The 14,273-nt window shown below is 39.5% G+C and overlaps 1 protein-coding gene across 1 annotated transcript in view; it reads right to left on the bottom strand.

Annotated features, from left to right (window-relative positions):
• Positions 1-4,712: 4,712 nt before the first annotated feature.
• dcc (DCC netrin 1 receptor) overlaps positions 4,713-14,273 on the bottom strand; it is a gene marked incomplete at both ends in the record, with an annotated part of 112,538 nt that continues 102,977 nt past the window's right edge. Inside the window, 6 exons of the mRNA XM_084572799.1 lie at positions 4,713-4,802; positions 7,614-7,762; positions 8,214-8,504; positions 9,549-9,698; positions 11,655-11,771; positions 12,049-12,272. Coding sequence (XP_084428925.1) covers positions 4,713-4,802; positions 7,614-7,762; positions 8,214-8,504; positions 9,549-9,698; positions 11,655-11,771; positions 12,049-12,272 — 1,021 coding nt within the window. The remainder of the gene's footprint in view (positions 4,803-7,613; positions 7,763-8,213; positions 8,505-9,548; positions 9,699-11,654; positions 11,772-12,048; positions 12,273-14,273) is intronic.

Below are 14,273 nucleotides of genomic sequence, written 5' to 3'. Positions count from 1 at the left end.
TTGAGCTGAAGAGTCTTGAGTTTGGTCCGCTGGTTGATTTCTTTAGAGCTCCAGATGTTCTTGAGTTGGATGAATGTGGCTCTTGCCTTGCCGATTCTGGCTCTGACGTCTGCATCCGTGCCACTCTGACTGTCTATGACACTGCCTAAGTATGTAAAGGCTTTTACTTCCTCAAGTGTTGTTCCCTCCAGTCACTGGATCTCCGTGTGTTGTGCTGACCTTGAGAACTTTTGTTTTCCCTTTATGGATAGAGAGGCCTACTTGAGATGAGGTGTCTGCCAGCACTCTTGTCTTCTCTTGCATTTGTTTTTGACTGTGAGAGAGCAAAGCGATGTCGTCCGTAAAGTCTAGGTCTTCCAGCTGTGTTGTCAGTGTCCACTGAATCTCATCTCTGTGCTGTTGTGAGCTTCATTACCCAATTGATGGCTAGGAGTAAGAGGAAAGGGGACAATAGACAACCTTGCCTGACTCCAGTCTTCAAGGGGAAGCTTCGAGTGAGCTGGCCTCCATGAATGACTCTGCAGGCAGTCCGTTCGTAGGAGTTCTTTATCATGTTGACCAGTTTTTCTGGGATGCCATAGTTTCTGAGCAGTTTCCAGAGGGTGTTTCTGTCAACACTGTCGAACGCCTTCTCATAGGCAGGAAATTAATGAATAGTGGAGAGTTCCATTCCACTGATTGTTCAACTACGATACGGAGAGTTGTAATTTGTTCGACACAGGATCTGCTCTGCCAGAAGTCTGCTTGTTGGTCTCTTAGCAATGGGTCCACAGCTTTCTTTATTCATCTCAACATAGTCCTGTAAAAGATCTTTTCTGGCACCGAGAGCAGCATGATGCCCCCGTAGTTATGGCACTGACCGAGGTCTCCTTTCTTAAGGAGTTTGACCAGGTATCCTTCCTTCCAGTCTGGGGGAACTGTCTCCTTCTTCCAGATCTCCTTGAACAGTGGGTACAGCAACTTGTACAGGAATTTGATATAAATGGCTGACATGCAGACAATTCCGTCCCACACGGCTGGCATGGCTCTGCTCAGGGTCGACCGGCACAGTCCCGATCAGTCGGACTAATTGTTTTCACATTTATTTATTATGACAGTTTCTCAGCATCACCTCTAAGTGTCGCCAAAGGATCAACAGCTTTTGGTCAGCTGAGAAGGCTTTGTTGGCCACCACTGGGTACAAGTCTAAATTGAGTTGTGTCTTGATGATTTTGTCAATTTAAGTCTAAAATTGTCACATCTGTGACCACCATTGGATTTTAGTAATTGTCGTAATTGAGTTTGCTTGGAATTTTTCTTTGGGTTGAAAGAAACTAAAGAAAAAGGTATATTCCCAGAGTTTACTAACTCATCAACTGATTTAAACCAGAGCAAATGTCATATCTAAGTTGCTTGGTCAGTTGATTTGAGAGTCTTTCTGAAGGTAAGCACAGAAATTAACTGTATGGACTGACCATTTTCCCAACTGTGCTAGGGATTTTTATCCAGAATACCTGCCGGCTAACCTTATCACCGGCAACCATGATATCATATAATTTTTATCTACACATGCTGGTTTGTTGACATGTGTGAAACAGACTTTCTCGGAAGTTAGATGCAATGATGACAGTAGGTCATTTCAGTTTGATGGCCAACCTTATTTATTAGAGTACACAGACAATGAGCTAAATCAAATGGAAGAGACAAAGAATGATAGTGATAGAGACAGACAACAGAACACAGTGAAATACTAGGCAAACTGTTCAGAAACTGTTGTGGTGATTACTACCCTACTGCTGACTGAGGAGGAAAACCTTTGCTGCAAAGATGGGACTTGGGAAATCTCCATAATGTTCATGGATGAGAATAGAAGAAATATCAAGTTCACACATGTAAATAATCTGGCATATGTGGAGGAAAACATCAGTGACCAGTTCAACCAGCAAATATCCTGGGCTGAGATCCCTCGTACAGTTACCATAATGGCCATTTCAGGTGGCTGGTTTCTGTGTTCAAAACCAAATCAATAGAAAATTGACTAGCTTGAAATAAACAGTAATGTTTCCTTATGGTTATTGGACCGTTATGGTTAAAAAAAAGTTAACAAACATTGTCTCATGTTATAATACAAATGCAAGATGCAAATACTTCAGCAAAGCAGAAGTTTCAGCACAAGTTTAGATAACAAGTGTGTGATTTTTTGAAAGAGTCCCTCCTGGCAGCTGGACACATTATGTAATGTTACTAAAGTAAAGCGGATCAAATGATGACTGACATGGATTATCTGACTGAAACAGTTTCAAGTAGTTTGGTGTATTGTTATTCAGTCACTAGACACTATGGTCAGGTGAACCATTACCCCATATATTTGGTGTGATGTAACTGATGTAGCCATCCCTCCCATGGTTGCTAGAAGCAGTCAACTCAACATTTGTTTTGTTGATTGTTGAAGTTTAGTCAAATTAAGTGTTATTGCACTAAAAAACAACCTGCTGAGAAGTGTCTATGATTATTTTAAGGAATAAAATGGGTACTTTCCTAATAATTATTTAATGTAATTTCTGCCTGTCAGGATTTTTTCTAGAGTATACAAAAACATCTCTAACACATCTTATCTTATTCTGGTTCAAGTTGTCAAATCTAGCTGGTTCAAAGATCTGAAACACTAACCCTGTGATCTTTGCACTGTTTTCTTGACTAACCTCATCTTACAGAGGTCACCCTGGAAATGCAAATACTGCAGGTTGAATTTCCCGACTGTAACCTGTTTACCTCATCCTACTTATATTAAGACCAATTAGTGGTGGACTTTTGAATAAATGTAACAGTTTGAACAGTTTGATTAATGGCTCTGGGTAATACCTTTTTGTTGTGTTTAACTCTGTGTAGGAGATGATTTGTAAAAACACAATGCAAATGCAAAAATATACTTTGTCAAATATGCATTATGTGTTCATGTTTTTTTTCTTTTGTATAAAAACCCTCTTAAGTGAAGCGGTCAGTTTTGCAATTTCCCCATGTGGCTGACAAACATACATGTGTGTTGATTTCATGATAAATAAATATGGATTCATCAATCAGAATCAGAATCAGAAAAAGCATGTAAAAACACAACACACTTACATTCAGCCAAGTACATACTGAAATATTTAAGTCAAAAATTAATATAAAACAGAGTTCAGTCTACTCATCTTTACCTTGACATCGACTGTTCCACTACAGTAATAACAAAACCTTGTTGTCGTAACACCTCCTTTTTCACATAGCTTTCTTGTGGTTTGTTGTTAATATCACACTGTAGTATACAACTTAATCTTGTTATCTCAAAATAACAAATTGCTATCTGTTTTTGTGATCTTATCTTATGATAATTTAGACCTCGATCCAAAGATAATTGTTTAGTGATCTAATATACTTTTGTCTCGTAATCATAAACCTTGCACATCAGCAAAAGATAACAAAGGCTTTACTAATCTTTTGTCCACTTCCTTTCTGGGAACTGAGCCTTTCTTCAGATCTCCCAAAAGTGTGAAACATCTGCACTGAATATGCTTCACTGAATTTGATATATATACAGTACATCATACATGACAAACTCAGCCAATTTTAAGAGTGTATCTGAACATGTTCATGTTATCACATTCATTCCAAAAGCAAAAAATATTTTAGTCTAGGATGTCATTGGTCTCATCAGTCCAGATTTCAATTAACAATTGTTATTTAAAGATAATTTTCTCAGATTTCCAGTCAATGTTTGGAACAGAGACATACTCCAGCAAAAGCAAAGAAAGTAAAAATAAGCTTTCCAAGATGAGAATGAAATATGTCAAGAATGGAGAGTAATGACCTGATCTAAAGAGAAGCATCATAGTCTTTGCAGTTTGAAGTTTTAATAAAGATCAGTCTTACAGATTCCTCAAAATTTTAATTAGTTTATTTAATTTTTTTTATCAAGATTGAAGAGATGGAATGGCTACATGTGTTATGGGTGATGGCTGGTTCTGTGAAGTCATATCGTTTTGTTGAAGAGAGGTAACAAAGAGTTATTGAAGAAAATATAAAAGAAATCCTGGAGAGGATCACCTCACGCTGCCACAGCACACAGGCTCGGAACCACAAAAAATAGTTGGGTGGAACTTTGGTGGTTGTTTTTTCTGTTTCTTACTGTAGATTCCGTTAAGATCTTCAAAGCATTTACACATCCTGTAAATGTAGAAATCTGGGATACCAAACAACAATTAAAACAAAAAAACAAAAGGAGCACTTCTAACAGTGATCATGAAAAATAAGTGAGGTACAGTCACAATAACTGAGCAGAGAACTCAACAGAGGAGGGTACTAATAAATACCACAAATAAGTGAAACAGAAGGGATCTTATGAATTTGTCTTCTGTTGCTTCGATAATTCCTTCTTCCCACATCACTGAGTTGAGACAGTAATCATTGAGTTTTTCTAGTTTTGTGTTTGAAGTTTTTTTTTCAAGAAAGGTTCCAGTTTTACTTCTCTAAGAAGCCCCTCAACATTAGTCCAGTTGATATGGTGGTGCTGTAGTGTGCATCCCCGGTTTCCAGTAGATAATAGATGAAACCAGTAGAAACCAAAAAAAATCAACCCAGCCCAAACTGAAGTCTGATTCCACGAAGGCATCCTAAAACCCAGAATGACAGACACAGGTACCAAGTACCATGACCTGGATGACTGAGAACCTTCACAGACATGATTGGGTTAGAAGTTAAAAGGCAGAGCCGGTAATGGCATTGAGTTGCTTCATCAGCCCTTCTAGACTGGCCATCTGCTCTGACAGGTCATCCTGTTCGTAAACCTAAAAGACAAAAAAAAAAAAAACTTTAACATGTCAGTAGCGTTCTGTAAAACGTGATTTATCATGATTATGTTATTTGGATGAAAACTAACTGTGAGTTTGTCCAAAATCATTAAAGAAAGGCAACTAGACTTGTAGAGTTGTGGTCTGTGATTTAGGAGTAGGGGCCTGGTTGGGTTTCTGTAAATATTAGGTTAGGCACCCACAGATGTGCCAATTTAAAACCGAGCCCTCCACCAGTCCTTTAGAACTGAAGAAGCTACTTGAATGAGTGGTGCTGCAGTTGCTCAGGTCTAGGTTCAGCAACATTATGTGCCCAAAGAATGAGGTCAGCTGACTACCTGAATATACTGAATGACCAGGTTATTCCATCAATGGATTTTTTCTTCCCTGATGGCACGGGCATATTCCAAGATGATAGTGCTAGGATTCATCGGGCTCAAATTGTGAAAGAGTGGTTCAGGGAGCATGAGACATTGTTTTCACACATGGATTGGCCACCACAGAGTCCAGACCTTAACCCCATTGAGTATCTTTGGGATGTGCTGGAAAAGGCTTTGTGCAGTGGTCAGACTCTCCCATCATCAATACAAGATCTTGGTGAAAAATTAATGTAACACTCGATGGAAATAAATCTGGTGACATTGCAGAAGCTTGCTGAAACAATGCCACAGCAAATGTGTGCTGTATTCAAAGCTAAAGGCGGTCCAACGAAATATTAGAGTGTATGACCTTTTTTTTTTGTCCAGGCAGTGTAGTACAGAAACAGCACTCTCATTGCCTTCGACAGTGGACTTGTCTATATATTTGTCCTGATGATCCTTCTGAATTTTTTGTTAGGACCTTCTAATCTAATGGCCATTTTTTAACAAGAATTTTAGTATTGACATGTAATAGAATCACCATTCTATATAAAGCAGGATTAAATTAAAATGTCTAGTAAAATTCAGGCATCCACCTGGTGCCTTTGACGTTTGTAAATTAAGTACTGCCAAAGTAACTCAGTTTGTGTAGAATGTAGAGGAGTAGGAAATCATTTTTCTTTCTTTAAAATTTTCTTGAAATGTGCACAGTATGAAATTCGTTTTCCAAGGATATAGGCCCTGATGGTAAGCTCATTCAATGACTGATGACTGATAGCGGGTTGTTAGAGCACCATTCATCGGTGGAGGACAGAGGACAGGGTCAAACAGTGTCCTCCAGCGACAGGTAAGTCTCTAGTCGTTAACATACACTAGTCAAGCAAGTTTCTGATGGCACCCACAGATGTGCCAATTTAAAACCGAGCCCTCCACCAGTCCTTTAGAACTGAAGAAGCTACTTGAATGAGTGGTGCTGCAGTTGCTCAGGTCTAGGTTCAGCAACATTATGTGCCCAAAGAATGAGGTCAGCTGACTACCTGAATATACTGAATGACCAGGTTATTCCATCAATGGATTTTTTCTTCCCTGATGGCACGGGCATATTCCAAGATGATAGTGCTAGGATTCATCGGGCTCAAATTGTGAAAGAGTGGTTCAGGGAGCATGAGACATTGTTTTCACACATGGATTGGCCACCACAGAGTCCAGACCTTAACCCCATTGAGTATCTTTGGGATGTGCTGGAAAAGGCTTTGTGCAGTGGTCAGACTCTCCCATCATCAATACAAGATCTTGGTGAAAAATTAATGTAACACTCGATGGAAATAAATCTGGTGACATTGCAGAAGCTTGCTGAAACAATGCCACAGCAAATGTGTGCTGTATTCAAAGCTAAAGGCGGTCCAACGAAATATTAGAGTGTATGACCTTTTTTTTTTGTCCAGGCAGTGTAGTACAGAAACAGCACTCTCATTGCCTTCGACAGTGGACTTGTCTATATATTTGTCCTGATGATCCTTCTGAATTTTTTGTTAGGACCTTCTAATCTAATGGCCATTTTTTAACAAGAATTTTAGTATTGACATGTAATAGAATCACCATTCTATATAAAGCAGGATTAAATTAAAATGTCTAGTAAAATTCAGGCATCCATCTGGTGCCTTTGACGTTTGTAAATTAAGTACTGCCAAAGTAACTCAGTTTGTGTAGAATGTAGAGGAGTAGGAAATCATTTTTCTTTCTTTAAAATTTTCTTGAAATGTGCACAGTATGAAATTCGTTTTCCAAGGATATAGGCCTTCAGGGCTTCCCATAATATATTTTCAGAGATCTCAGGGGTTTTGTTCATTGCATGTATAAATGTGATATGTCTTTGGACAGTAAACTGTTGTCCATTCACCAGATTCTAGATTTATGCTTATTAGGGTTGTAGTTTAAGAGTAGGTTATTTGCACTGTAAATTTTACTTTATAAAGTATAGACATTTCCGATTCACACGGGATTAAGATCTAACCAACGCAATTATTAGAAATTACTAGACGTCAACAGGTCCCCTGTGCGAATAGGGCTTTTGTCCTCTAAAAAATACTATTATCCCAAGTAAATTTGATTTGGTACACAGTACACGTGCATCATGCAACAAAAAAACCCTCAAAAAACAAAAAAACAATAAACTTTATTGTATTACGAAACACTGGTTAAAAGTGAACAAGAAAAGTGGATGTGAAGATAAAAAAAAACAAACACATCTTGTCCACTTTTCTCTTCACGGGAGACAATAAAATGTGGAGGATCCCAAACATCAATGGATACTAACAAAATAAGAGCAACGACATTTGATCATATTTTGCTTCTGGCATGAGGCCCAATATTGGGCATGGACACTCATTGCATTTGTATGACTGTGTTGTGATAACTTTAATATAGCATATTTTCCTTCCAGACTTACATTGGTGGCTGAATCCTCTGTAAGTTTTGTTCCTTCCTCTTCTAATAAGTCAGGTGCTGTAGGTACTGAAACAGGCAGAAGAGGAGAGCGAGCTTTACTGGCCTGACCCACAGAGGCCGTCTTCACCTGGGGAGTGGGGTGGCTTACACCTAGACAAAAAAATTAAGATTGCCATTACATGACAATACATAATATTAAAACATTATGTAATCAGCAGCTATCATTTTGTCTATCATTTTACACCACGCTTTGTTTTCAATAATTGGTAATAACTTATAAATCCGTGTGTACAGACTAATTTACCATGAAAGTTACTAGTTAGATTTCTGGTGGTAGATCTGACGTTGATAAGTATTTGGTGATTAAACACCTGTCACATTCAGCGCACCCACTTCTATAAATCAACCATTATGACAAAATCCTAATATAAAAACAAAACAAATAGGCAGACAGTGGAATGACAAGTCTTTCAAATAATAATTTCTTGTAAATGGCTGGCTGCCAATGAAAAATAGCTCAAGACCACCTGTTGGGTCTTTTTTCAAGACAGAAAAACTAACTCAAAAGCAATGACTTATGAGACATATCAACTGTACTCACTAGACTGCGGCATTACGGAAATGTGCACTTTGGGGTCAATGGTCCCAACAGGTTGCGATAGCAGAGGGTTGGTAAAGCTTCGTAATGGGTGGGTCGGCCTTACACAGGCTGTAGGGATGTTCTGACTGCTACATGCAAGGGCCTCATCGGTGGCAGTGCTGGTGGCAGAGGCACCTGGGACTGGGCCAACCATGGGAACATGCTCCCCGGGCAGGGCAGAGGAACCGAGGAGGAGGGGAGTAGTCTGCTGAGGAGAAGGCTGCTGCTGAAGGAGAGGACTGCTGGAGGTGTCTGAGGGCATGGTTAAAGAGAAGGTAGGAGTGGATGAAGGAATGAAGTTATGAAAGAGGGAGGGAAGTAAAACCAATTTATGGGAGGAGATGTTAGTGGATGTTTTAGAATGGGGGCATTGAGGGTAGGACAAATGACAAAATATCCAATTAGCCTGAATCAGCACCACATAAAATCTACAATGACAAAGACAGTAACGAGTTATATCTGTAGTGATGATTTAGCACTTTGCCACAAGTAAGTAAGAAGTGATACCTTCAAATCTTAGCATAATATAAACACATGGGTGTAAGGGCAACCGATTCATTTGTTAGCCAACGATAGTTTCCAATACCAGTCCCATTACAGGCATCAGCAAACAGTCATCAAAATGGTTATTACTGTTTATAATCAGTCCTGTGTAGAAAATAAAGCAATGGCAGCAGCCTGCAACAAACTAAGAAACAAATAATACAAAAGAAGTTTAAAACATATTTAACATGACCTCACAAACTGTATGTGATGACTAGTTGATTTTATGGTTGCAGTTCTGGCCAGCCTTAAACCAGGATTTAGTAATTGCTGAGAACAGTTTAAAATCTTGAACCTGCTCCAAACTAGTTAATGAAAACCGTGAAACTCTTGCATTGGGTATTTACATATGAGAATAAAGACAATGCAACTCTAATCCATTACCAATACCCACTTCTCCACTACCACATAATTGTAATATACAAATAGCAAACATGGTGGTTAATTCAAATTGTCTCAAGATGCTTTTAAAAATCCAAAGCCTGAAATCCCGAGATCAATAGCTTAGGCGACTGTGCCTCTATTGTGTGCCTCATGTCCATGCTCCTGCCAGAAGAGCCGCTGACAGATTATTCTGAGCAGTATGCATGGGACTACAAGAGATACAGTGGTAGATTTGTAGGCATATCTTGCTTTTCCCCTGTGCTACCCGCTCTATCTTGTGTGTCTGTGTGCTTGATTTTTTACCAACAGATGTACCTGTTGTCTGTGCAATAGGGTTGTTGTTTTCAGTTATATTGTTGTGGGCAGTACCTGGTGGATATGCTCTGTCCACAGTCAGGTTTGGGAAAGGCATTGGTTTCAGGCTGAACTTGTTCTTAGTGAAGCCACAGGAAGGTGAAGGCAGAATACCAGGATACTGAGAGGAGTCGAGAGCCGGCACTGGGATGGCACTCACCATGGCTGAAACAGAGAGACAGACCAGTCATTAAACCAGACTGTGACGGCAGTGATAACCCACAGAATGAATTGTTAAAACGTGCAGCAACCCCACCATTGAAATAAACTGACAAAATAGTGAAGTAATCAAGCTGTGAAAGCAATGACCAACACTTTAATAAAATTAATTCAATTCAATTCAATTCAATTCAATTTTATTTATATAGCGTCAATAACAATACAAATCGTCTCAAGACGCTTTACAAAAACCCGGCCTGAAACCCCCAGAGCAAGCCTGAAGGCAACGGTGGCAAGGAAAAACTCCCTTTTAACAGGAAGAAACCTCGAGCAGAACCCAGCTCATATGGAGAGACCCATCTGCCTAAGGCCAGCCGGGTACAGACAGAAGAAAGAGAGAAGAGAACAGCAAAGAGAGAAGAGAAGAGAACAGCAAGATAAACATACATCTGTCATAGATACACATATCTGACTAAAGCGTACATGTGGAATCTTATGATACAAACTGATGATGTTACATGACAGTTTGAAAATGTAAGAGGAATCATAGGCAGGTTGGAGAATTGTTCATTCAGGTAGGAGTGGATAACTGCAGGATTCCATGAAGACTGGGCAGGCTGATGAGACCACGACAACAGATGCAGTATGGAGCTCTACAGGAAACGCTAATTACTAATCAGAACTATCAGCAAACAGCACATGTTGAAATTTGAATTTGACATGTCATGTCATAGTTTTGCCAGGTGGCCTCTACACTAAATGTGCCGTGCCCTGCAGACTTTAACAGATGGTGGTGGGTTGTGTTTTAATAGATCCCTTTTGATTTAGTAAATATGTTTTAGTGGGCAGGGCTTAGCCGGAGGCAAAACAATCCACAGGATTACGTTACACAGACTAGCCATTTCTTGCCAAGTCGGCGTAGACTTGCCAAGTCGGCGTAGTACTACACTGTACTACCAGTGAAGCAACGGGTTACTCCCCCTTTTATTTGCTTTTTGGTAGGAACTCATGGCTTCCTATAGATTTGGTTTTTGGCATAGGTGAGGAGGAAGGTTACTACTCACACACAGAATATGCTCAAAATGGCAACAACAAATGAAAGAAGCATATGACATTGTGTTATATAAGAGTAAATGGACTACAGAACGAGGTAAAACATACTATGACCAAAAGAGGTACAGTGGTCTCACCAGGCGACTGAGTTCTGATGAGAAATATGTCATAATTTAATAAACATTTAAGAATGTTTTACTCTCACATGTGTTTTTACTGACTGGAACTCAAAAGAGAATTAACATTAACTGCACAAATAAGCAAAATGAATGGACACTGGATCAGATCTGGTCTTCTATGTGATGTCCAAATGTAAGATCTCTGGTTCCGATGTGTCTTCGTGAGACTTAGAGAAGGCAAATAATGTCCACCCCTGTGGTCCTAAGCATGGAGGAGGAAGAATGATAGAAGCGTGTTTTGCTAGTGAGACTGCAGGAAATGTATTCAAAATGAAAGAGAGGTCAGTCCCAGAAAAAAAGCACAAAAGCAGCTTTATTTGGAAAGTTGGTCTGAGCCATTAGTTGATCACCCAAACTTAAGAAGGAAGAAAGCATCTTCAAAAGTGATAAGACATGTTTTGGGAAGACCACAATGAGGGGAAAGGAAGGCCTTCTAAAGAATCATCAAAATTGTAGAAAGGATTAGAAATATTTACATCAACTGCATAGATCTCTAAACGGAGAAGCTCTGGACACCAGCTCAAATACCAACAACATCAGAGCGAGGTATTTACATCCACTCAGGAGATCTCTAAGCAGAGAAGCTCTGGACACCAGCTCAAACACCACCAACAACAGAGCATGGCAACTCATAACAATGCTTTCATAATAGTATTTCTCTCCAGCAGCAAGCTGACTGGTTAATTAATTTACTAGAAATTGAAACGTGACTTGTGATTGTGTTACTTACGTGTGTTACTTGGCTGTGAGTCCATAGGGATCATCATTTTGCCTCGTGTTCCCCTTCTGGCCGCCAGGGAGCACTCCAGAGTAGAGATACCACTGGACACTTCATCAGCATCTGCTCCTGGAACATAGGAGTAATATAAAATGAGCTTGGTTATATAAATTCATCGGGAAAATGATTTATATAACTTTACTTAATACACTTTTGAATACACTTTATTGATGGACCTATTTTATTTTATTTTTTAAATTCAGAAAATATAAATTTGCTTCTGATAAAATATATTAACTCTTACATTTACAGTGAAGCATAATGCACAACATAAAAATAAATAACCATCCTAAAATAAAGCTTGATTACACAAGTTATATTTTAATAACAAAGGCCCATCTCATACCTGAGTGGCTACTTTTGCTGCCCATCTGGCTCTCAGATTGGCAACGTGCCACCTGGGGGAGGTCCTGGCAGGATTGGATGGGTGAATTTCTTCCAGATGGGGCGACACTAGGAGCTTTCTCCATGTTCTTCATCTCCATCTCTTCGTGGTGGATCCAGAGGTCAGGAGGCCTCAGGTCCTTCTGGCTGCCCTTCCTCTTATTGGCACTGTGGCTCGCTCTCTTTCTTTACAGAGGATGAGAAACAAAACGAAGAATGAAAACAGACAGCTCTGAAGTGATGAGGAAGAATTCTCCACATGTAGTTGTTATTTTCATAGAGATGAAGAAGTACTACTCTTAACCAAATCTGTTTTTTTGTACAGGTTGATGGAGGCAGCTTCTATGCGTACATGTGAAAATGTGTGTCTTTTGAAAGGATGCATACAGTGCCACTGCCCTGTCCCCACTGGGATGGTCAAAACACAACCTGGTGCTGTTAACACCTGAGTATTTTTCCGCAGCAAAGAGGCAGTTTGTTTCCACAAAGACAGTTAGAAGGTGGCGTCAGGAAGCTAGCGGTGCTCTGCAGGACTGCTTCGAGACCACCAAATGAATGACAAAGACAGTATGACAGACTGTATCACGAACTATATCAACTTCTGCAAGGATACAGTGATCCCTACAAGGACTGTCCGTTGTTATCCAACAGCCCTGGATCACCAGCCAGGTTCCAGTTTAACACAGTCATTGAGAATGGAATTTTTAACCAAATTAAACATATGTCACCTCTGTCAAAGAAGAAAGTTTAATTTCATACAATCATTAACAGACCTTTTTTAAACATTTAGTCAACAAAACTCCCCGACCGCATAGGTATTTATATCTAAATCATTTTGGTAAACAATATGAACCACATTTTAAATAACGAAACAATATTTTGGTGGTCATATTCTTATGTCTGATCTGTCATACATACAATATCTGACTAAAGCATAGATGTAGAATCTATTTGTGATACAAGTACAAGATATAGCGGAGAATGTTACATGGAAGAATGAAAAAATAATGAATAAAAATGAATATAAAGAAGAGCATAGGGGCATAAACTGCTAGTGACAAGTTGTATTACTGGTGAGCTGGCTATTATAATGATTAAATCAGGTAGTAGTGGATACATGCAGGCCATGAAAACTGGGCAGGTTGATGAGACCAGGACCACAAATGAGTAATATGCAGCTCCAACGATCAGAAATACACAGCACCAGGCCAGAGACACTCATAAGAAGATTGGGAAGGAGGGTTAGGAAGGGAAAGGGAGATGGAGAGAGGGCCACACAGCTAATAACATGTTAATTAAATAATAAATTAGAGGACAGGTGCTCGTGCGAAAGCATAAAATAGAGGACAGGTACTCAATGGATCATCCCCAGGCAGCCTAGAGCTATAGCACCACGACTAAGGGATGGTTCAGTGACACCAGCTATATTCTGTTGTGAATAGTAAATGTAGCCAGTTTTTCCTCTGGCCACATAAATTAATTCTTCCTGCCTTTTGGGATTATGTCGTTGATTTGTATTTTATCTTTGTGAATCACTGTTGTCTTGCCAACATATAGCTTGCCATCATATTCCACAATGACAAATTTCCCTCCTGCGTTACTCAAAGGTGTCATCCAATTCAAGCTGGTGCTGAATGGCAGCATTGTCTTCTGGGATACGTGCAGAAAGAACTCATGTCTCTGTGTGCATCTGTACTGACTCAATACACAGGGAATCAATATCAATATAGGGGAATCATTTTGTACAAATTTTGTACAAATTATCAATGTACAACCCTTTAACCCAGAAGAATTTTACACTTGTCTGCGTTTTGGAGGACAGAGACTCAAAGGCATTACTGGGAGACTGCAAATCATTTCCACTTTGAGCGTGCATGTTGGACATTCATTTTACTCATCCCTGACCCCATTTAGTGCCATGTGACCTTTCTGAGTAATTCCAGGTTACATGTTTGAATCCCATTTTAAAGGGAACTGTGCTCACAAGCAGTTGGTTTTATTCTGGTATTGTGCCACAGGTCCATTGCTGATGACATAAAGTGTTAGGCAGTATGGACTGTCACTTGCTGGGATTTCCACCAACAAAAATGGCCTGGATTTCTGACTTAAGCATAAATCCTCACTAGATAGTTCTAAGTCTGGGTAAAAGAACACTTACTTTTCAGCAACCCTTTCTTTAATTTACCT

Source organism: Chelon labrosus (assembly GCF_963514085.1).
Source record: "Chelon labrosus genome assembly, chromosome: 22".
Lineage (NCBI taxonomy): Eukaryota > Metazoa > Chordata > Actinopteri > Mugiliformes > Mugilidae > Chelon > Chelon labrosus.
This window is presented reverse-complemented; position numbering and strand designations above follow the sequence as displayed.